Source organism: Tamandua tetradactyla, chromosome 9 (genome assembly GCF_023851605.1).
Source record: "Tamandua tetradactyla isolate mTamTet1 chromosome 9, mTamTet1.pri, whole genome shotgun sequence".
Lineage (NCBI taxonomy): Eukaryota > Metazoa > Chordata > Mammalia > Pilosa > Myrmecophagidae > Tamandua > Tamandua tetradactyla.
The window spans coordinates 83720152-83744457 of NC_135335.1; the positions used below are offsets into that span (position 1 = coordinate 83720152).

The 24306-nt window shown below is 43.2% G+C and overlaps 2 protein-coding genes across 5 annotated transcripts in view; one reads left to right on the plus strand and one right to left on the minus strand.

The window, feature by feature from the left end:
- The first annotated feature begins 358 nt into the window (after nt 1-358).
- On the plus strand, nt 359-1714 carry RXFP3 (relaxin family peptide receptor 3). The gene has a single exon (XM_077115139.1). The coding sequence runs from the start codon at nt 377-379 to the stop codon at nt 1712-1714; it is 1338 nt and encodes a 445-aa protein (XP_076971254.1). The 5' UTR covers nt 359-376.
- Nucleotides 1715-8863: 7149 nt separating this feature from the next.
- The window catches only part of SLC45A2 (solute carrier family 45 member 2), a 41600-nt gene continuing 26157 nt past the window's right edge, over nt 8864-24306 (minus strand). The window contains exons 4-8 of one of the 4 annotated variants that reach the window (XM_077115143.1): nt 16399-16542; nt 15570-15693; nt 11725-11933; nt 9856-9861; nt 8864-9088 (exon numbers count right to left, since the gene is read on the minus strand). In XM_077115143.1, the coding sequence (XP_076971258.1) occupies nt 8864-9088; nt 9856-9861; nt 11725-11933; nt 15570-15693; nt 16399-16542 (708 nt within the window). Of the gene's footprint in view, nt 9089-9855; nt 9862-11370; nt 11380-11724; nt 11934-15569; nt 15694-16398; nt 16543-24306 lie in introns of all 4 variants that reach the window. The other 3 variants (XM_077115142.1, XM_077115141.1, XM_077115140.1) reach the window with 3 other exon arrangements.

Genomic DNA, 24306 nt, shown 5'->3' on the forward strand with positions numbered 1-24306 from the left:
ACTCCGACTCGTGCTCCTGAGCAGCCGGGTGGGTTACGCGCTAGTTACCAAGTGACAGCGGGAAACGGAGCGGTTTCTGAGACACAGAGAAGGCACGTGGGGACTCCGATCTTGGGCTGAGTTCCTCAACCCACCGACGGCTTTCCCTACGAGTTGCATTGACCTTGAGCGCAACTCCGGCTTGCAATGCCGCGTTCCGCGCGCCCAAGACGCGGTCACTAGCCAGTTCCTGGGCGCTCTCTTCAGTGGCTGCTTTGAAAGCTTCCCGGACCTGCGCGCTAGCCCGGGAGAGATACCCCTGGCTAGTCAGACTCCCTTAAGTCTCGCATCCGGGACGGGACGTAGAGACCGCTGCTCACCAGCCACAGTGGCAACGATGAATGAGGCGACTGGTGGAGACCAGCTTGCAGAATTGCTCACTCTGATCCCGGACTTTCTGGAGACCGGCAATGCAAGCGGCAACGCGTCGCTGCAGCTCAAGGAGTGGTGGGAGCTGGGGCTGGAGTTGCCAGACGGCGGCGAGAGTCGGGTGAACGCCGTGGTGCGGATCCTTCTCAGTGTGGTGTATTCGGTGGTTTGCGCGCTGGGGCTGGCGGGCAACCTGCTGGTACTCTACCTGATGAACAGTAAGCAGGGCTGGCGCAAATCCTCCATCAATCTCTTTGTCACCAACCTGGCGCTGACCGACTTTCAATTCGTGCTCACCTTGCCCTTCTGGGCGGTGGAGAACGCGCTGGACTTCAAATGGCCCTTCGGCAAGGCCATGTGTAAGATCGTGTGCACCGTGACGTCCATGAACATGTACGCCAGCGTCTTCTTCCTCACAGCCATGAGCGTGGCGCGCTACCACTCCGTGGCCTCTGCCCTCAAGAGCCACCGGGCCCGAGCGCACAACCGGGACAGGTGCTGCGGCCGGAGCCTGGGAGACAGCTGCTGCTTCTCGGCCAAGGTGCTGTGCGTGCTAATCTGGGCCTCCGCCGCGCTGGCCTCACTGCCCACTGCCGTCTTCTCCACCACCATCAAGGTCTTGGACGAGGAGCTGTGCCTGGTGCGCTTCCCGGATAAGCCGCGGGCCGGCGACGCGCAGATGTGGCTTGGCCTCTACAACACGCAGAAGGTGCTGCTGGGCTTCGTGTTGCCATTGGGTGTCATCAGCCTGTTCTACTTGCTGCTGGTGCGCTTCATTTCCGACCGCCGGGTGGCTGGGGTCGAAAGCGGCGCCGCAGTGTCCGGGGGAGGCCTGGCTGGAGCCAGCGCTCGCAGACGGTCCAAGGTCACTAAGTCGGTGACCATCGTGGTCCTGTCCTTTTTCCTGTGCTGGCTGCCCAATCAGGCTCTCACCACCTGGGGCATCCTCATCAAGTTCGACGCCGCGCCCTTCAGCCACGAGTACCTCCTGAGCCATGTGTACGCGTTCCCGGTGAGCGTGTGCCTGGCAAACTCCAACAGCTGTCTCAACCCCATCTTCTACTGCCTCATGCGCCGCGAGTTCCGCAAGGCGCTCAAAAGCCTGCTGTGGCGCATCGCATCGCCTTCCCTCACCAGCATGCGCCCCTTCACCGCCACCACCAAGCCCGAGCCCGAGGATCAGGGGCTGCAGACCCTGGCGCCGCTCCACCCGGTCGCAGAGCCCGAACTGCTCTACTACCCACCCGGTGTGGTGGTCTACAGTGGAGGGCGCTACGACCTGCTGCCCAGCAGCTCGACGTACTGAGGCGGGCACGGTGGGAGAAAGCAGGGAGGGTAAGAGGATCGAGAGGTGGGTGGGACGAGAATGCGGAGGAGCAGCCTGTGAAATAGCCGGGGTGCCTTTTTTGGAGAGCAGAGGCTCTCCAAAAGCAAAACGAAGCAAAGGGGGCGGAAATCCGCCCCACAGAGCAAGCTGCCCCCCCCCCCCCCCCCAGGGCTACTCCATACCATCCTCTCCTTAAGCTCTTCGCACTGGGAATAGGGGGCGCCCAGAAGCGGAGAGAGGCGTCAGGAATGGAGAGAAATAGGGTGCGAAAGGGTGAGGCTCAGCCAAGTGATGCGCGGAAAATTGAGCACAGTTGTCCAAGCGACTCATAGAACTTTTTGAAAAGGACCCAAGAGGTGCACCCAGCTGAGAGAGGACGCCCTCGGTGCCCATCGCTGCACAGGGGCGGGAGCTGATGGGAGGCAGGTCCCCACTACCAGACCTCCCAGTCCTGATCCAGCCCCTGCAAACCTTTCCTTTGCGGTCTAACTTGCTGCATGGCTGCCCCTGAAGCCAAGAGTTTGGAAGCATTTCGGAAATGAGAGAAAGGGGTGACATTCTTGATCAGCCTAGAAGAAATGGCGGGGGCCAGGGCGAAGGGGCCAAACGGCGACTCTGCCCGGCCTCTGCGCTCAGATGTCATCGGGGGGAAATGCCCTGTCACAAGCAAAGTAAAAAGATTGGCAGGGTGAGGGCGCAGAGGCGGTGTGATTACGGAGGTGGAATAGAGAGACCTCTTACGGCTGCTGCCTCTGAAGGGAAAAGGGATTCACCTATTCACCTGGTAACCGCGCACGTAGTGGAGAGTTCTACTGCCGGGAACCTGCGCTTCTGGTGGTGCCGCTGAGGAAGACCTAGTGCCGAGAGACTGGTGCTGCCGCCTGCGCTCCACAGGTGAGCTGGGTCCAGGGGTCCAGGAGACATTTGCAAAACTCTGAGTGCTACCGGCAGCGGGAGGCTTCTCTGCAACCTGTCACCCTCACTCTTTGGGAATCCCATGCCCTTTTGACTGAGAGCCTTTCCAATGTGTAGAGACCTGGCTTCAGGACTTTTTTGTAGACTTAAGTACAAGAACAAGAGATGGTATAGAAAGGTGTAGGAGGTTCCTGGACGCTGGAGTGACTGATCTTTGAAGAGGAGATGTGCGGAGGGAAAGGGGAAGGAGAACTAATCAGTTTCCATTTTTTCTAGGGAGTGCTTTGCACTTTGAGCATGCGCTATGAACTCTTCCCTAGCCTCCTGGCTATCTGTGGAAACACCCCTAAAAGTGTCTCACACTTCTCACAACTGCAAGCGTCACAGCAGGTTAAGACGTTAAGACCACCGCAAAGTCGTTTCCTGAGGCTGCTCAGAGACTTGGGATCAAAACAAAAAATACATCTACTCATCCATCTGCCAGTTTTAACAGATGTGCCACTGTTCTCTTTGGCAACATGGTTTGGACTAAAGAAACTGACCATTCAAGCAACTACTGGGGTGGTTATTTTAATACAATAAATAATCATTACATAAACATATCTGATTAAATAGCCTCTTGAAATGTACAATTGTTTAGTAATTTTGTTGGAAATTTCTTATGGGGCCTAGAACTGAGATTTAAGGCTCAAAATGTGGGCTCTGCTGTCCAGGCATCCCAGCAGAGTACAATTACCAAATAAGCATACCTTGACATGAAAACAAAAGGTTCTCCTTAGTCCTGAACGGTCCTGGGAATACAGCTTTTCTAGAAAACACACTGCCTTTGTTTTGAAGTAGCCAAATTGATCTTTCACTTCGGAAGAAAACATTAACATTGATACTGAGTAACAATCAGGCTGACAAAGGTCAAAATATAAGTCCCCCAAACTCCCCAAATGCAAAATAAATGAAAAAGGAAACACCCAGAAAAAAATAAACAGTAGTGTGGAGCTATAGTCATATGTAACATTGATATTAGAGTCTTCCTAAGAGATTCGTTTTATTAAAGCAACTTGCCACTTTCAGTTTAACGATAAAAATCATGTGTGGGCAGCTGAGGAGTCTTGGGAAATTATGTTGAATGTGTACATCTGTCATGATGGGTACTAGAAAAAAAGAGAAGGGGCTGGAGGCTAGGTCTTCATGGAAAATTTCTATGAAAAATGCCACCCTTTCGCCATCCAAATTGAAGGGTTTCCGAGAACATGGTGGAAGGAAGAAAAGACCGTGATTCCTGCTCTTCCAGAAGAACAAAAGTGTCAACAAAGAAACAGTAAATCTATTGAAATCAACAATTACTTTTTAAATGTCTTTTGTGTGCCCAGTCCTGCGCTGGGTACTGAGATTACATGGATGAATCAGTCACAGTTCCTGCCTCTACATTTAAAAGGAGAGACAGGGTAGTGTGACAGTGGCTCAATGGCAGAATTCTTGCCTGTCATGGGAGACATGGGTTTGATTCTCAGTGCCTGTCCATGCCAAAAAAAAAAAAAAAAAAAAAAAAGGAGAGGCAGCCATGAAGCCAAATAAAATAAGACAGGGTAGAATTAGTTGCATGTTATAGTAAGGGCAAAATAAGGTGCTACAAGAAAATAAGGGAAGGAAAGTTTCATTCTGCTGGGGGATCAGAGACTTCTTTAGATAGACAGAAATGGAGTAGGTGGAGGTGGGAATGTAGAGAGGTCTTTTGAAGCTGATGAAAAGTGGTGACCAACGGCTTTAAGGTAGGAATGTCAGGTTCATGGCATGAGAAGTGGGATGCAAAGCAGTGTGGCTTCCCTTTATCCTACATCTGTCCAGGCATTCTGGGTTTTCCAGGATTTCTATTAAGAATTTTACTGTCCCTGAATTTGTTCCTTTTATCTGAAGTTAGAGCACATTTTTCCAGACAGAACATGACATTGGTACTCTGAGAACAATGCCTTAGTTTGCCAGGGCTGTACTAACAAAATACCATGGACGAGTTGGCTTAAGCAACAAAAGTTTATTATCTCATGGTTCTGGAAGCTATAAGTCTGAAATGGGGTCTTCAGGCCCATGCTTCCTCTTAAACAGGATAATCCATTCCATCTCCCTTCTCCAGTTTCTGGTGGGTGGCCAGTTATCCATAGCATTCCTTGGCTTGTGGAAGCATAACTCAACCTCTGCCTTTGTCACATGACCATCTCTCTATCTCTGTTCCTGTCTGCATCCAATCTTCTCTCCTTAAAGGACACTAATCATATTGGATTAGAACTCACTCTAATCCAGTTTCTCCTTATCTTAACTAATAACATCTTCAAAGATCATGTTTACAACTGGTTAACACCCACAGGTCTAGGGATTAGTACTTCAACATGTTTTTTTTTTTTTTAGTGGGGGGGGGACACAATTTAACCCATGACAAATAAGTATTGGGGTTCCCAAAGGTGACTAAATGGTTTTTAAATTGTATTCTTTCTATCCATTCAAACTTCGCTCAAGTTGAGTTAAATGAGTAAAGTATTTGAATATTCTACTTTTAAGTAAATGTGTGTGTGAGTGTGTGTGTGTGTGTGTGTGTGTGTGTGTGTGTGTGTTAAAGAGAGAGAGAGAGAGATTGAGAGGGAGAAAGGACATGCTATGGTTCCCTTTCTTATTCCAGTAAACATCCAATGTTCCATCTGAAAAGAACTTCACTTGTGAAAAGAAACACTGCTTTCTGGTTGGACAAGCATGACTATGTTTTTATTTCTCAGGGACCAGGTTAGGATGCCCTTCTCACAGATTGGTCTAGTTTGCTAGCTGCTGGAATGCAATATATCAGAAATGGAATGGCTTTTAAAAAGGGGAAATTAATAAGTTGCAGGTTTATAGCTCTAAGGCAAAGAAAATGTCCCAATTAAAACAAGTCTATAGAAATGTCCAATCTAAGGCATCCAAGGAAAGATACCTTGGTTCAAGAAGGCCGATGAAGTTCAAGGTTCTCTCTCAAGTGGAAATACACATGGTGAATGTGGTCAGGGTTTCTCTTTCATCTGGAAAGGCACATGGCAAACACAGCGTCATCTGCTATCTTTCTCTCCTGGCATCCTGTTTCATGAAGCTCCCCAGGAGGCGTTTTCCTTCTTCATCTCCAAAGGTCACTGGCTGGTGGACTGTCTGCTTCTCGTGGCCATGTCATTCTCTACTCTCAGAATCTCCCTTTTATAGGACTCCAGAAAAGTAATCAAGACCCATCCAAAATGGGTGGAGACACATCTCCACCTAATCCAGTTTAACAACCACTCTTGATTGAGTCACTTCTCCAGGCAGATGATTTAATTAAGGTTTCAAACATACAGTACTGAATAAGGATTAGAAGAAATTGCTGCCTTTACAAAATGGGATTAAGATTAAAACATGGCTTTTCTAGGGTTACATAAACCTATTCAAACTGGCACACAGATCAACCATCCATTCTTAAAATCTTCAAATACACAGAATCTTTGGAAAAATGGTCAGGAAAAAGACAATGAACTATACAAATGATTCCATTTCTAAACCTGGCAGAGGCCACGGACAATAAGGAAAGCAAGAGAGATGGCACAGTGATTTTTCTTTTATAATGCTGAGTGCTGTGTCACATGGGGTCCCCTGAGCATTTGTCCATCATCATCTCATGCTTTCCATGGGGTTGGGAGCAGGTGTTTCCCTTGCTTATTCCTCTGATCGGTTATGACTTCATCTTTCTGGGATGAATGATAGGGTTGGGGTAGGGGGAGAAAGGATGGAAGACTGGGAAGGTGGGTGTAGTCCCCCCGCCCCTTCCACACAAACCAGAAGTGGCCAGATCCACAGAGGTGAGCCAGATGCCCCACCCCACACCCTAGCACGGACCCAGGTCAAGGTCAGCAATCCCCGTCACAAGAATGAGTACCCGGTAGCAGCAGAGTTGGCTCTCTGAACAAAAAGGCAACAATCAGGAGAATTGCAGAAGCCAGCTGGGAGCCTCAGCAGTAGCAGGAGAAGGAATAGGTGTGAGAGAAAATGGAACCCAGCTTCCATTTGAGACCACAGGAGAAATTATGAAAGAGAAGGAAGTTGCAACACAGAATGTCAATAGCTCTGCCCTTCAGCTGTGATCTGGCTAGGAGGCCCCTGACCTGGATTTCACCATTAGAGGGCCCAGTTCTGGCCCCCCTCCAGTTGTACCCCTCCCCACATGGCAATGAATCCACAGGGCCACCTAGAGTCTGTGCCCACCCCCCTGCCCACCCTGACTCCCTTCCAAATTAGGCTTAGTTACCTGAGATCGCAGAATTCCCAAACCAAATGGCCCCGAGTCTATTCGCAAGGTCTTCGTGGATTTCTTTCTGAGCCCGTCCTCCAGAAGGCATACGACACCACTGAGTGTGGGCACCTTTAGGTCTGAGAACTGGCTAAAGGTGTCTGTTTTTAGCAGTGGTAGAGAATGGGAAGGTGGAGGATGTAGTTTGCCAGGCTGTTGCCAAAGTGCACCCAGGCTCTCACAGCGCTAGACCAAGTTAAGAGTGGGATGAGAAGGAGAGGATGGGTTGTGGACAGAGCCCTGGACCCTGCAAGTGTCAGAGTTGTACCCATTATGCCCCCGAAGGTTGTGTGAAAGTACAAGCAGAGCCTGCTTCCTCTTCTCAGGTCCCCTTTCCCAAATAAGCTGATACTGCAGGGGCCAGGTCACACTACTCATCCCTTCCATTCTACTGTGCACAATAACCAAATGCAACATCCCATATTCCTAGTGCCACAGCTCTCAAAGGCAGCTCATTTCCTTTCTCCAAATTCCCTTCCAGCTCCAAAGGTTTCAGTGACATAGAAATTAATCTGAGACAATGACTACACTTCTAGACTCTAAGAGGAGGCAGCAGAAGGAACAACATCCACTTTTTAACTTGTAAAAACATGTGGGTAAACTCCATTCTGCACTGGGCAGGCACAGAGGAGTTGTTTGGCAAACATTCAAGAAGGACAGGAGCAGATCTAGGGATCAGGAAACAGGCTGATGAGCCTTCAGCAGTAGTGACAATAAGTATCATTCATTGAGTGCAGAACCAGTGCCAGCCAGAATCTGAGAACTACACAGGAAGCAGTGAAGCACAGTGGAGCCAGAAGGCCCAGGTTCAAATCCCAGCTCTGCCACTTAGAAGTTGTATAGCTTCAGATGAATTATGGAACCTCCTTCGCCTTGGTGTCCTCAACTACAAAATGGAGCTCAGTGATGGTACCCACTCCCAAGGTTGCTAAGTTAACGTAGGAAAACATTTAGAATAGTGTCTGGCTGGTGGTAAGCACTCAGTGTTACCTATTATTCATCACAACTATCCTAAATGCAGAGCAAGCGAGGCTTGGAAAGGTTTAGTTTTTTGGTTAATGGCCAAGCCAGGGTTCAGAAGCAGTCTAGCTCCAAAATTCATGATCTTACTATGAATCCATGCTGGCACTTGACACTAATGAAAACCTCACCATGTAAGAAGCAGTTGAAAAGATATGGCTAGGAAAAAAAAATTTGCTTAGCTTGGAAAAGAGACGATCACTGGGAAAAAATGGGAAGCCTATTATTTGAAAACTTTCATTTAGACCCCAGAGGTTGGAACAAGGGTGCAGGCTAGAGAGAAACATTTCCATGTTTGTTAATAAAACGAGTTATTTTAAAGTGGCAAATTCCCCAGCATGAGGTGTTCCAACAGACTAGTCAGGCAGATCATAAAGAAGCAGTATTTTGAGTATCAGTGAATTTGATGAAAAAGATGGTCCCCAGATCATATATGGACCCCAGGCTTTCTAATACAATGAATTACATAATAGAAGAAATCCAAGCATCATATGTGGAATTAGCCTACTTCTCAGGTTTTATGAAGGCCTGAAATGTCCTACAGAAAGCACGCTCTGCCTCTCCATACCTCTGCACTGAGATACTGTGAGAAAGGCATGTGTAGATGCTCCCACCTGCACTTACCCTCTGCCACAAGAGAATGGAGGCAGAGCCCAGCTTTCTGTAAGACAATACTGCCTAAAATATGAGGAATGGTGTGCAACGGACCGGCTGAGAGTGAGGAGTGGGCAGATAATCACTGCTGCAACACAACACAGGGCATCCAATGAGCAGAGCAGAAAAATGCAGAGCTACAGAAAAGATTGATTTCCAGGCAAATGCTTCATGGTGTCTGAAGTCAAGGTCAATATCTCTTTATTGACCTAATCCACGTATCTAACAAAGAGAGCCACAAAGCAACAGCCAATCAGTGCTATGGTGGAGGCTGTGATCACCACGACGATGACACTCCCAGCTGAGCTGACCAGAAAGCCCAGGCCTCCTCCCACCAGGATCTGAGCCAGCTGGACCATGCAGGTGAGGGCAGCACAGTCCAAGCCCTTTCCCCTGGCGCAGCCGTCCGAGTCCCCTTCCTGGGCCTGCCGCTTCTGCGAGGAAAGCACAAGAACAGTGCTGGTTGACATGGAACCATCCTTGAAGGCAGGGGTTAGCACACTTTTTCTGAATGGAGCCAGATAGTAAATATTTTGGCCTGAAGGTCATAAGGTCTCTGTTGGAACTACTCAACTCTGCCTTTGCTGTGCAAAAGCAGCAACAGACAATATGTGAGTCGGCATGGCTACACTACCATTAAACTTTTTTATGACCACTGAAATTTAAATTTCACATAATTCTCACTTGTCACAAAATATTCTCCTGTTTTTTTGGGTTTTTTTTCCTGCCATTTAAAATGTAAAAAAGAATTCTTAGTTCATGGGCTTTACGGGTGGTAGGTTGCATTTGGCCCACAGGGCATAAAGTACCAACCCCAATTTTTGAGGCACCAAGAAACTCTACAGGCCTCCTGGAGACTATCTTGTCACTTGCCACAAAGTCTTAAATTCCACCGTCAACACATATATGAGGGTCAATTGGTTAATACATGTGATACAATGTAGTAGAAATATGTCATTTCTTTTCTTCCTTTGTATTAAAAAATTCAACATTTTTAGAAGGTGTTGAAACACAGATATACCTAGGGGAAGCAATATAAAAGAAAAAAACAATTGAGCCATCCAAAATATGGTTGATAATATGGTACTATATCTTATTAATATTTAATATTGGATCTGAATTGGTTAATAACATTGCCAGCTACAGGGTTTCTCTTACATGCTAGACCTTGTAGAGGGTTCTTTCCCATGTGTTGTTTCACCTTATCCTCACCATCTCCCTAGATGGCATATACTATTATCCTTATCTCCATAGTAACAACAATACTAACTACTATTTTTTGAGTCTTTGGCAGCTGTTAAGTGTGAAGCACATCACCTGTACTAGCTCGTTTAATTTAATTTTCGAACAACCAGCAACTCTATAAAGTGGGTATTAGAGAGTTGATGAATAAACCAAGGTGCTGAGAGTTTGAATGATGTTTCCTATGCTAAGGAAAGAATTCAGGGTACAGATTCATATTTGCTTGATTTGCATTAAAAATACTGGAATGATAAACAAAAAACTAACAAAAATAGCTACCTATAAAGGACAAGGGGAGACAAGAAAAGGATGGGCAGGGTGAGGTGGGCACCCCTTACCATGTGAATATATTACCTTGTCTAAAAGTGAACTAAACATTGTAAATGGTATTTATATAAACAAATGCATGACATCTCCAATGTCACCCAACTGCCAAGTGGGAGAAGCAGGATTTGAATCTGGGTTCCTCTGCGTCCAGCGTTTATGTGTTTCTAACCTTTATATGATATAACTCTCTTCTTGGAGGTGCATTTCTTCACGATTACTTCTTTAACACCAAAAGCCCTGTCGTACAATGAAATGTTAGCAGCATTATTTGCTGAGGGATGGGGCAAGTCACAGCTCTTTTTTGAAAGATGTTAACTCCTTGTGTGCTGCTGCCCTGCTTTGTTTGCCAGGTCATATGATGGAATAGAAGGCCAGAATTACAGTGACATGGACATATATTCAGTGTTTTTGAAGTTTCTTGATGTGATGGATTAAACTGGGAGTTACTATTTTAGCTTTTATATCACTGCTCCAGCTAAGGAACTGTATGCCTATTTTCATGGAGAAAAGTTGCATGATTTGATGAGAAAAAGTGGATTTTAGAGCAGGAAAATTCAACTTAATGTTCCTATAAGCTTATGGCCTTTTGCCCTAGCCTGAGATCCAAAGCATAGATGGAGAGGCCCCTCTAAGCAGCCCGATGGGGTGTCTTCTCTATTTCCTTTTTAATCACCAGCACACAGGGTCTCAATAAAACCTGAATTTCCAAGAGGAATGTTGCCAAGGAAATTTCCTGCCCTCAACCATAAAATCCCAGAAATTTCACCATGCACTTCTGAAGTGGTTGGGGCTTAGGGGCATTGCTGAGCCCCCTGTCATGGTCAGGGACATGTGTCAACTTGGCCAAGTTGTGGTACCTGTTTATCTGGTTGGGCAAGTGCTGGCCTGTCTGTTGCAATGAGAACAGTTCATAGAATTAGATCATGATCCCGTCAACTGCATCCACAGCGGATTCCATTTGTAATCAGCCAAAGGGGAGTGTCTTCTACAATGAGTTGTGCTTAATCTAATCATGGGAAGCCTTTTAAGGAGGATTCAGGGGAGACAGGTTTCATTCCTGCTTCAGTTGGTGAGCCTCTCCTGTGGAGTTCATCCAGACCTTCCATTGGAGTCATCGGCTTCACAGCCTGCCCTGCGGATTTTGGACTCTGCATTCCTGTGGTCATGTGAGACACTTTTATAAATTTTATATTTGCAAGTGTTCCCTGTTGATTCTGTTTCTCTAGAGAACCCTAACTAATACACCCCCTTTCATAATCAGCGAAAGTGGGGTAGCAGTGCTTGCCGTACTGCTCACCAGGTGCACAAGGTTCAGAATAAAGGGGAAGAGAGGGGTGGGCTGGGGTGGTGGTCATGCCTTGGGTCATCATCAGTTGGGCATTTCAGTGCTGCTGTTTCAAGATCCCTTATTTTCCAATTCCACTAAATACTTTCCTACCAACCCCCCTCCAGGCTTCGGGTGAGTCCAGGTGTTACCCAGGACAGAGGTTCAAAGGCATACCTCCTCCTCCTCGCGGTGGTACTTGGCAATGAGGTTAAAGGGCACGGTGTACAGGGTGCTGGACATCACCCCAAATGAGGTGCACAGGACCAGGGTGGAGGAGATGTTCGGGAAGAGCCCGATAAAGCCCGTTCCAAGGCCAAACAGCAGATAACCCATGAAGTAAAGACCCTTTAATCCGACATAGGATACCAAAGCTTTCTGAACATCTGCGGGAAGAAGAAAGGAAGAGATTACAGCTGGCAGTGTCTTACAGCATTTCACAATTTCAGACAATCCTTTCTTTTGAAGATTGCTTTTTTTTAGGGGACTTCCTGAGTCAGGAAAAAAGGACTTCTTTATCTGTGCTTGGAAACAGCTGGCTTTTGGAATAGGTTTTAAATCTTGTGCATAAAGGAAAGGAAATTGGCTTGGTAGGCTGTTTCACTTTTTCATGGAAGGACCAGGCACTGTTAATCAGGCAACCAAATAGCAACTGGATGTAAGAGAGGTGGTGGAAAAGCCTGACTTAGCTGCCTGACCCTGGGGCAACCAGATGTGGAAGAAAAATGTGGGTTATTCTGATTTAGAGGGGGCTGGCCTATCATTATCAAAATAAAAATAGAAGCCTACCCTGGCCCCACAGCCCAAAGTCAGGCTGGAAAAATTAAAACCACCCAAATTTTTCAGAATGATCTGAGTCATCCAGTGTCTCTTAGCCCCCACTGGAATGCAGTCTGCACACTGGAGAAGGAGGTAAAGAATGTGCAAGTATCTGCACACACTTTCCCTGACTTGCCAACCCCTCCCAAAGCGGTAAAGGGTTCCTTCTCTGAGCCCCCCACCACAATCAGCATCTCTCCAACACTGCTTCCCTCTCTCTCTGTTAACAAGTTTCTTAACTTCTCAAAACCTCAGCTTCCTCATCTGAAAAACAAGAATAATAAAACTATATTTTAGGGTTGTTGTCAGGATGATGCGAGATAAATTATCCATAAAATCATCCATCCAAAGCCTAAAACACAGAAGGCATTCAATTAATGGTGACGAGCCCTATTTCAATAAACAGAGGCTGGGTTGAAGACGGTTAACTCTTAACTTGGTGCCCCTTTTGGCCAGCAAACTTGATGTGTTCACAAATATATTATGCAGAGCTAATTAAAAAAAATTAAAATGCATATTTTAAAACTTTTAACGAAGTTCTTCCCAGCAGTAGGGAAGATCCCTAGAAAACTTTGACCCTCCTTTTTTAATCAGTTGTTTTTAATCCCTACATTCTTTACCTTTCAACTGCCTCCTTCTCCAGGAACACACAAACCCAGGGGATAAATGATAGAAACCTGAAATGTCTCTAACCAAGATTGAGATTTTCCATACCTCTCCAAATAATTATTGGATTTACACTGCATAGGCAGGAAACCTAAAATGTGTTAATCAATTATGAAACTAAATGTGGTCTCAGATCATTCTGATGGAAGACAAAGCTCTGGAAACAACAAGAAGGCAACATTGCTTCCTCTATTAAATTTATATCATGCCTAGAGGCCATTGTCAAGGTTGACAGTGAGAGCAGTATAAAGATAGATGAGTTTCTCTTTGCTTATTGATTATATTTATGCATACAATATTATCCAAGATACCCCAGGATCTAAAAGATGCCATCAGTATTCTCTAGAGGGAATGATCTTCTCCAAGGCATGGGCCAGCCAAGGAGAGGGCGAGGAAGGATAAAAAAGACTTTGGAAACATAACTTCAGTACAAATGCTGAATGGCTGTCAAAGAATGGTTCCTTCATGAAGGGAAATCAATAAATTGAAGGACCAAGCTTGTCTTGCTGATGGGTCAGATACCCAGGGCTAGTCATATCATCACACTCTTCTTCTCTTTAAGATTAGAAGGAAATGATTTATTTAAGCACCAGCTGTGAATAGGTAGTGTTTGATATGAACGATTCGCTATGTCAGTACTCAGTATTGCTATTCTTATGGATCTAAGAATGCTTGTTCTGCAAAAGGAGTTTGAAAACAAGTGCCTGATCACTTTACTCTAGTGCCCATCCCAACAGCAAGATTGCCCAACCAAGCTTCGTCTGGTTAGAAATTCTGGATCTGTCCCTGTTGTTACCTGATGAGTCAAAAATAAAGGGTTACATATATGCTTGGGAATCAAGGAATATGATCAATTCTGCCCAGGGTGAAGTCGAGTTGCAGGGGGAAAGAGTTGAAGAATATTTCACAGTAGGTGTGATATTTGAATCTTCCCTTGCAATTTTTTTTAGTTCACTCTAGGGGGTAAAATGGTTTGCTAAAGAATTTAAACTTTAACCCACACTATTTGACTATCATAAATTTTAAAATAATAAATTTTACTGTTTTATGATTATTGGGCTCATGAATTCCTTGTATGTTGATATATAGGTCTCCTTTTCCAATTGTGCTGTATTTTGCAAAGGTTTTCTTGATATTGAAGCTGATTTCCTGCTGTGCTATGGTGATATGAAGGTTAAAGACCAGAGTAGGGCTCAGAACATATGTTTACCGTCTACCACCAAAAGAAGTACACTTCAGCAACACAGTGAATGGCCTTTGAAAATGGTCTCAGGGTTCTTCCTCCATCTTTTCTCCTTTTCCCACTCTGGGCGAAGCCCCTGCTACCCCTAATTAGAAGCCAAATTTCCCCTTTAAATATGGAACCTGCATACATTTCACAAGCCAGACTTTTCATTTAATTTATTGTACACAGAGCTTGGAGATTTTTTCATACACATGAGCAAGCATAAAATGAGTCTGGGTGACATCCTAGGGTTGCAATGAAGTGGTTTGGATGTATGGGGAAATCAAAGGCAGAAATCCCTTTGTTTGCAGTACAATCACAGCTTGAAATGTGGCTTATTAGGGAGAGAGCTGAGCACAAATAGCAGCTTTGCAATGCTCTTTATGATAATAAAATGAGTTGAACCATATGCTATTGACATTTTATATGCCAAAAACATTTGAAAATCAAAAATTGCATATGTTCATCCTAAAGTATTGATAGCTTTTAAAGCTTTGATGAAAATATCTTGGGTGAAGTGGAATGAAAGCAAGTATCTGTCTGATACATGATCAAAACACCAGTGATCAGACCACAGGACACAGAGAAGGTAACCAGTGGGGGCGCCTTTATATTTGCTTGCTCTTCCTGGTCCTATCAACTTCCCCTTTCTTCCTGTGGAGCAACAGTGCTGGGTCTTCTTTTCTGTGCATATGTAAAACTACATTTTCCAGGGCCCAGGTGGGGTCATGCAACTTGTACTAGCCAATAATATGTGAAGAGTGACTTGTCACTTCCAAACTGAAGTAGTGAAAAGTTCATCATGATTTTCAGTCTCTCTTCTCCCATCATGGTGTCCTCTAAAGCAACATCTTGAGATGGCAAAGCCTCTGTCACCCTCTGAGTAACTGGATAACCTGTGTTGGACTGTAGTTTATGAAAGAAAAATAGCTACTGACCTGTGTTGGACATGTAGCTTATGAAAGAAAAATAGCTTTGTAGCATAAAGCCACTGAGATATGGATTAATTTGTTACTGCAGCCTAGCTTAGACTAGCGTGATTAATATACTTCTAGTATTTCTCCCAAAGGATCTCTCGACACACCTGCACCCCTGCTAACTCATCCAGCCTAATCCCTATTGCTAATCCTGACCTTAGACAGGAAGGGTTTAAGGAACTCTGAACTAGCTTCCTAGTCTTCATCATCACCTCATCCTTGTGACTACTTTAAACATGGACCTCATGCCCCAGGGCCTGAGCATCTGTTTATTCTCATGACCTGTTTCTAACCTTGGATCCCTGCGGAAAACACCATTGGATGGGGATACTTACAAGAGTAGAGTGAGGAAAACACAGAGTTGATGCATAAACCCCAACATCCAACCTCAACCCCTCGTTCATAGATGAGAAATTCCGTAGAGTTGTGTGCACTGTAGGGATCCCCATGGTACACAATCTGAAAGAGAGATTTGGGGCTGTTGAGCTCCAAATACAGTGCAGTAGGGACCCTTCCTCATACATGTGACTTCTCCAGCCCTGGAGAACAACATGAACATGCTCGATGAGCCTTCCCTGGGCATAGGGCTTATTCTGTCATAACTTAGTTACCACTTTCATCCTATCAAACCTCTGCTCATGAATGTTCAAGAAAACTAAATGTCTATTGCATCATCTAAACAAAACATTTCCCTTGCTCTTTAACACCCCTTCCTCCACCCCATATCTGGCCCCATCTGAATTAGGGAATTCTGCCACCGCCCATCTCCTGTTATAGCCAATGGCTTCTGACTCATCTCTACACATGCCATTCCTATTCTTGGTTGGAGTGTTTTCTTCCTCACCTCTACCTTTCTGACTCCTATTCATGCTTCAAGGCCCAGATTATATTGCGCCTCTTTTATTAAGTCTGCCACGACTGTTGAGCTCACATCGATTTTTCCCTATTTGTTATATTTGATCAAGTGCTGGATGGCTCCATACTTGTCTGGGGTATAGTTGTTTTGCCTCTAGAACCTGACTGTAAGCCAATTCCTTAAAGGTATACTGATTCCTACACTATTGCTATGTCTATTATAGAAGCTAAGCCACAAGAGGTTCAATAGCTGCTGTTTGAGGGGCTGATGTGTGAGTTAATGAGCATGTGCACAGATGTGTGGGTTACCTGGCCCACGAAATCCGTGAAGAAGAGCATGTTGGAGAGGAACGCAGTCCATCCAATGAGGTGGCTGATACAAAGCCAGCGGTAGTGGGGAGGCATACCCATCAGCACCCTCATCAGTGATTTCATTGTCATTGCTTTCTGAGTCTGGAATAAAACATGATACAGAGATGTGATCTTTCATGCAGACTCCCACCAGCTGCAGAAGCCAACATACACACTGTGCCATTATGTATGTCAGTTGCCCATCACACAGGGTCACTCTTCCTGGACATGAGATCTAGGACTCTATGGAGTAGCCTCATAGGAGGTATGCTATGTGTAGATACGTAGCAATGTCAGACCTAGAATGGGGCTTTGGCGACATAACGAAGAAGGGACTGGGCATGGTGCTTTGGACTAAGATATGAGCAGTGTCTACCTTTCTGTCTTTGAATGATAGGCCACTACCCAAGGTCAGGAGCCACAGATCTAAACCAGCCCATAGATAATTAAAATTATTAAATTTCTTGTCTCTGAGAGTATGGTAGGCTGATGTCCCAAATGATCTCTGCCTTCTGGTGTTACTCTCATGAACATATTACATGGAAAACTGGATTTTGCAGATTTGATTAAAGTTACTAATCAGTTGACTTTGAGTTACTCAAAAGGGAGATTACTGAGGTAGGCCTAGCATAATCTTATGCACTCTTCACAAGCAGAGCAATTTCTCCAGCTGGTAGCAGAAGGGGAAGTCAGAGAAATTTGAAGAACAGAAAGGATTTAATGTGCCATTATTAACCTTAAAGATGGAGGCCAGAGGATTTGCCAAGATGGTGGTTTAGCAAGGTGTGGGATTTAGTTTGTCCTCCAGATCGGCTAATAAATAGCCAGGAACAGTACAGAACAACTGCTGGGGCCACATCAGTGACCGGATACACAGTGCACACCAGTCTGGACCAGCTGGATGGGCTATGAGCCCACCCAGACCCATGAGTTTCCCAAGCTGCAGTGGCCAGTGTCCATCCCCCACAGGTCGCTTCTCAGAAGGGAGAGGAAAGATAGTTTATCAGCAGCAGGGGCTGAGCACAACCAAACTCCAATTGTGGAATTCATTAACAAATTCTGACTGCTAAAAATAGGCCCCCAGCTCAGTTGAACCTTGAGTAAAAGTGGAGGTCATTGATTTTTGCCCCGGCACAAATAGAGCAGGGCTGACAGAAAAAATAAATAAATAATGATGAGGTCTAGGCCCTGAAGGAAAGGAGGGGGCACATAAGACCTGGAGATACACAGAGCAATGTACCAACTTAGGCTCTTGATTGGCAAACCCAAGGAATAGGAGTCCTGCTCTAAAAAGGATTTTTTTCTTTCATTTTGGTGGCTGTGTTTCTTTGACTTGACTACTCTTTGCATACAGCTGCATGGCTTCTCAAGCTCCACTGCCCCAGGCATAGTCAGAATTAAGCTTGTTTGAGTGTTTGTCTGGAGACTGTACCTTCCCCAGAAGAGGGGGGGGGCCCAGCTCAGGTGGAATCCTTCCCTCAAGGAGTTCAGACCCCAAGGTCTGGAAAAGTGAAGCGATTAAAACCAGACTACAACCTCTCCTCTGTCTCCACCATGCCCTCAGCAGGGAGAGTCTACTGAAGTTAAATGTACCACATGACCTTATGCTGGTGGGACTTGCAGGCAGAGAATTGCCACATACTGGGCAGGATAGGAAAAAATGAGTTCCCAGAGGCTTCATAGGAAAGGCTTTCAATCTGGGGGTCTCACCTTCAGGGAAAATTGATGCAGGTGAAACTTTCTTCCTGACAGGAGGCCAGATTGGTCTGGGAAAATCTGGCTGGGGTCTATAATACCTAAGTAGGCCCTCCTAAGGATGGAAAAGGCACCATACAGGCAGGGCAAGAAACAAGAAAATAAGAACTGAAAAGTTCTGATCTGTTAAAGAAAACCTAAGTTAGAGGTCCAGAATAAGCGGAACTGAATGTCAAAGAACAGATAGACAACAAATTCATCCAGCAAGAAAATCCTAGGGAAAAAAAGTGAAAACAATCTCCAGAATAAACTATTAAGGTAATTAAATGCCTAAATGCTAGCAAAAAATAATGAATAATACTAGGAAAATTGAAGATATGGCCCAATCAAAGGAACAAACCAACAATTCAAATGAGATACAGGAGTTGAAACAATTAATTCAGAATGGTCAAACAGATATGGAAAATCTCATCAAAAATCAAATCAATGAATTGAGGGAAAATATAAAGAAGGCAAGGAATGAACAAAAAGAAGAAATTGAAAATCTGAAAAAACAAATCACAGAACTTATGGGAATGAAAGACACAGTAGAAGAAATGAAAAAAACAATAGAAACTTACAATGTCAGATTTCAAGAAGCAGAAGATAGGATTAGTGAACTAGAGGATGGGACATCTGAAATCTGACAAGCAAAAGAAAATATAGGGAAGAGAATGGAAAAATATGAGCAGGAACTCAGGGAATTGAATGATAACATGAAGTGCATGAATATACATGTTGTGGATGTCCCAGAAGGAGAAGAGAAGGGAAAAGCAAGAGAAAAACTAATGGAGGAAATTATCACTGAAAATTTCCCAACTTTTACGAAAGACTTAAAATTACAGATCCAAGTAGTGCAGCATACCCCAAACAGAATAGATCCAAATAGATGTACTCCAAGACACTTACTAATCAGAATGTCAGATGTCAAAGAGAAAGAGAGAATCTTGAAAACAGCAAGAGAAAAGCTATCCATCACATACAAGAGAAGCCCAATAAGACTATATGTAGATTTCTCAGCAGAAACCATGGAGGTGAGTAGACAGTGGGATAATATATTTAAATTATTAAAAGAGAAAAACTGCCAACCAAGAACTCTATGTCCAGAAAAACTGTCCTTTGAAAATGGGGGAGAAATTAAAACATTTTCAGACAAAAAATCATTGACAGAATTTGTGACCAAGAAAAGATCAGCTCTGCAAGAAATACTAAAGGGAGCACTAGAGACAGATATGAAAAGACAGGAGAGAGAGGTGTGCAGACGAGTGTAGAAATGAAAACTATTAGTAAAGGTAAAAAGAAGGAAAATTAGTGTGACTTGCAAAATCCAAAAGGCAAAATGGTAGAAGAAAGTGCTGCCTGTACAGTAATAACACTAAATGTTAATGTATTAAGCTCCCCAATCAAAACACATAGACTGGCAGGATGGGTTAAAAAACAGGACACATCTATATGCTGTCTACAGGAAATGCATCTTAGACCCAAGGATAAACATAGGTTGAAAATGATAGGTTGGGAATAGGTATTTCATGCAAATAACAATCAGAAAAGAGCAGGAGTAGTTATGCTAATATCCAACAAATTAGACTTCAAAAGTAAAACAGTTAAAAGAGACACAGAAGGACATTATGTATTAATAAAAGGAAAAATTCAACAAAAAGACACAACAATCATAAATACTTATGCACCGAGCCAGAATGCTCCAAAATACATGAGGCAAACACTGAAAAGAGAAATAGACACATCTACCATAATAGTTGGAGACTTCAATTTCCCACTCTCATCAATGGACAGAACATCTAGACAGAGGATCAATAAAGAAACAGAGAATTTGAATAATACAATACATGAGCTAGACTTAACAGACATATACAGAACATGACACCCCACAACAGCAGGATATACCTTTTTCTCAAGTGCTCATGGATCATTCTCAAGGATAGACCATATGCTGGGTCACAAAGCAAGTCTCAATAAATTTAAAAAGATTGAAATCATACAAAACACTTTCTCAGATCATAAAGGAATGACGTTGGGAATCAATAATAGGCAGAGAGAGAGCCAGAAAATTCACAAATATATAGAGGCTCAACAACACATGCTTAAATAACCAGTGGGTCAAGGAAGAAATTACAAGAGAAATCAGTACATATCTCAAGGCAAATGAAAATGAAAATATGACATATGAAAATTTATGGGCTGCAGCAAAGGCAGTGCTAAATGGAAAATTTATCACCCTAAATGCCTATATCAAAAAAGAAGAAAGGGGGAAAATGGAGGAATTAACTGTCCACTTGGAAGAACTAGAGAAAAAACAGCATACTAACCCCAAAACAAGCAAAAGGAAAGAAATAATGAAGATTAGAGCAGAAATAAATGAAATTGAGGACACGAAAACAATCGAGAAAATCAACAAAACCAGAAGTTGGTTCCATAGAAAATCAGTAAGATTGATGAACCCTCAGCGAGGTTGACAAAAAGAAGAAGAGAGAGGATGCAAATAAATAAAATAAAAAATGGAAGGGGAGACACAACCACTGACCCCACAGAAATAAAGGAAGTAATGAGAGGATACTCTGAACAACTTTATGCTAATAAACTCAACAATGTAGATGAAATGGACAACTTCCTAGAAAGGTATGAACAACCAACATTGACTCAAGAAGAAATAGATCACCTCAACAAACCAATCACAAGTAAAGAAATTGAATCAGTCATTAAGAAGCTCCCCAAAAGAAAAGTCCAGGACCAGATGGCTTCACATGTGAATTCTACCAAACATTCAAGAAAGAATTAGTACCAATCCTGCTCAAACTCTTCAAAAAAATTGAAGAGGAGGGAAAGCTACCTAACTCATTCTACGAAGCCCGCATCACCAAAGCCAGACAAAGATATTACAATAAAAGAAAACTACAGATCAATCTCTCTTACGAATATATATGCAAAAATCCAGGGAAAAAAACAGAATTCTTGCAAATCGAATCCAGCAGCATATTAAAAAAATTATACACCATGACCAAGTAGGATTCATCCCAGGTATGCAAGGATGGTTCAACACAAGAAAATCAATTAATGTAATACATCATATCAAAAATCAAAGCAGAAAAACCACATGATCATCTTGATTGATGCAGAAAAGGCATTTGACAAAATTCAACATCCTTTCCTTTTGAAAACACTTCAAAGAATAGGAAAAGAAGGGAACTTCCTCAACATGATAATGGGAATATATGAAAAACCCACAACTAACATCATCCTCAATGGGGAAAAACTGAAGCTTTACCCCTAAGATCAGGAACAAGATAAGGATGTTCATTATTACCATCGTTATTCAACATTGTGTTGGAAGTTTTAGCCAGAGAAAATAGACAAGAAAAGAAATACAAGGCATCAAAATTGGAAAGGAAGAAGTAAAACTCTTGCTGTTTGCAGATGATATGATACTATATGTCAAAACCCCCGAAAAACCCACAGCAAAACTACCAGGGCTAATAAATTAGTACAGCAAAGTGGCAGGTACAAGATTAACACTCGAAAATCTGTAGTGTTTCTATACACTAGTAATGAACAATCTGAGGTGGAAATCATGAAAAAAATTCCATTTACAATTGCAACCAAAAGAATAAAATATTTAGGAATAAATTTAACTAAAGAGACAAAAGACCTATACAGAGAAAACACAAGAAATTGTTAAAAGAAATCACAGAAGACCTAAATAAATGGAAGGGCATACCGTGTTCATGGATTGGAAGACTAAATATAGTTAAGATGTCAAGTCTACCTAAATTGATTTACAGATTCAATGCAATACCAATTAACATTCCAAAAGCTTACTTTTCAGAAATAGCAATAACCAAATTTATCTGGAAGGGCAGGTTGTCTCGAATAGCTAAAAGTATCCTGAGAAAGAAAAATGAAGTCGGAGGTCTCATGTTACCTGACTTTAAGGCATATTACAAAGCTACAGTGGTCAAAACAGCATGGTATTGGCATAAAGATAGATATACTGACCAATGGAATCGAATAGAGTGTTCAGATACAGACTCTCTCATCTATGGACAATTGATCTTTGATAAGGCAGTCAAGCCAACTCACCTAGGACAGAACGTCTCTTCAATAAATGGTACCTAGAGAATGGGATATCCACATGCAAAAGAATGAAAGAGGATTTATATCTCACACCCTACACAAAAACTAACTCAAAATGGATCAAAGACCTGAACATTAGATCTAAGACCACAAAACTATTAGAGGAAAATGTAGGGAAATATCTTATAAATCTTATAATAGGAGATGGTTTCCTAGACCTTACACCCAAAGCATGAGCATTGAAGAAAGAAATAAATAAATGGGAACTCCTCAAAATTAAACACTTTTGTGAATCAAAAAACTTTGTCAAGAAAGTAAAAAGGCAGCCTACACAATGGGAGACAATATTTGGAAATGATATATCAGATAGTCTAGTATCCAGAGTATATAAAGAGATTGTTCAATTCAACAACAAAAAGACAGAGAACCCAATTACAAAATAGGCAAAAGATGTGAACAGATACTTCTCAGAAGAGGAAATACAGATGGCCAAATGGCACATGAAAAGATGCTCGACTTCCCTGGTTATTAGGGAAATGCAAATCAAAACCACAATGAGATATCATCTCACACTCACCAGAATGGCCATTATCAATAAAACAGAAAACAACAAGTGCTGGAGAGTATGTGGAGAAAGAGGCACACTTATCCACTCTTGGTGGGAATGTCAAATGGTACAATTGCTGTGGAAGGCAGTTTGGCAGCTCCTCAGGAAGCTAAGTATAGAATTGCCATATGACCTGGCAATACCATTGCTAGGTATCTGCTCAGAGGACACAAGAGCAAGGGCACAAAAGGACATTTACACACCAATGTTTATAGCAGCATTATTTACAATTGCCAAGAGATGGAAACAACCAAAATGTCCATCAACAGACAAGTGGCTAAACAAGCTGTGGTATGTACATGTATTAGTTAGGGTTCTCTAGAGAAACAGAACCAACAGGGAACACTTGCAAATATAAAATTTATGAAAGTGTCTCACGTGACCGTGGGAACGCAGAGTCCAAAATCCACAGGGCAGGCTGCGAAGCCGATGACTCCAATGGATGGCCTGGACGAACTCCACAGGAGAGGCTCACCAGCCAAAGCAGGAATGCAACCTGTCTCCTCTGAGTCCTCCTTAAAAGGCTTCCCATGATTGGATTTAGCATCACTAATTGCAGAAGACACTCCCCTTTGGCTGATTACAAATGGAATCAGCTGTGGATGTAGCTGACGTGATCATGACCTAATCCTATGAAATGTCCTCATTGCAACAGACAGGCCAGCGCTTGCCCAATCAGATGAACAGGTACCACAACTTGGCCAAGTTGACACCTGTCCCTAACCATGACAGTACGTATGATGGAATATTGTGCAGCTGTAAGACAGAATAAAGTTATGAAGTATGTAACAACATGGATGAACCTAAAGGACATTATGCTGAGTGAGATTAGCCAGAAACAAAAGGACAACTACAGTATGGTCTCACGAATAAGAACTAACATTAATGAATGAACTTGGATAATTTCAGTTAAGAACAGAGGTCATCAAGGGATAGAAATAAGGTAGATATTGGGTAATTGGAGCTGAAGGGATACAGTTTGTGCAATGGGACTGATTGTAAAAATTCAGAAATGGATAGCACAATACTACCTAACTGTAATACAATTATGTTAGAACACTGAATGAAGCTGAATGTGAAAATGATAGGAGGAGGAGGCCTGGGGGCACAAATGAAATCAGAAGGAAAGATTTACGATAAAGACTGAGATGGTATAATCTAGGAATGCCTGGAGTGTATGATGATAGTGACTAAATGTACAAATTTAAAAATGTTTTGCATGAGGAAGAACAAAGGAATGTCAATAATGCAGGGTTTTGAAAACAGATGGTATTTAATATTTTAAAACTTTAACTTATGTGTGAGACTAAAGCAAAAAATATTTATTTGGTACAAAATTTATATTTTGACTAGTGGATTTACTAATATAACTTATGTGGACAACTTAATTGAACACCATAAGTATATGGAACCTTGAGTAGGGCATGAGATTTTGT

What these genes read in the sequence shown, in the direction of transcription:
- RXFP3 (XM_077115139.1), top strand. Translation starts at nt 377, where the DNA reads ATGAATGAGGCGACTGGTGGAGACCAGCTTGCAGAATTGCTCACTCTG.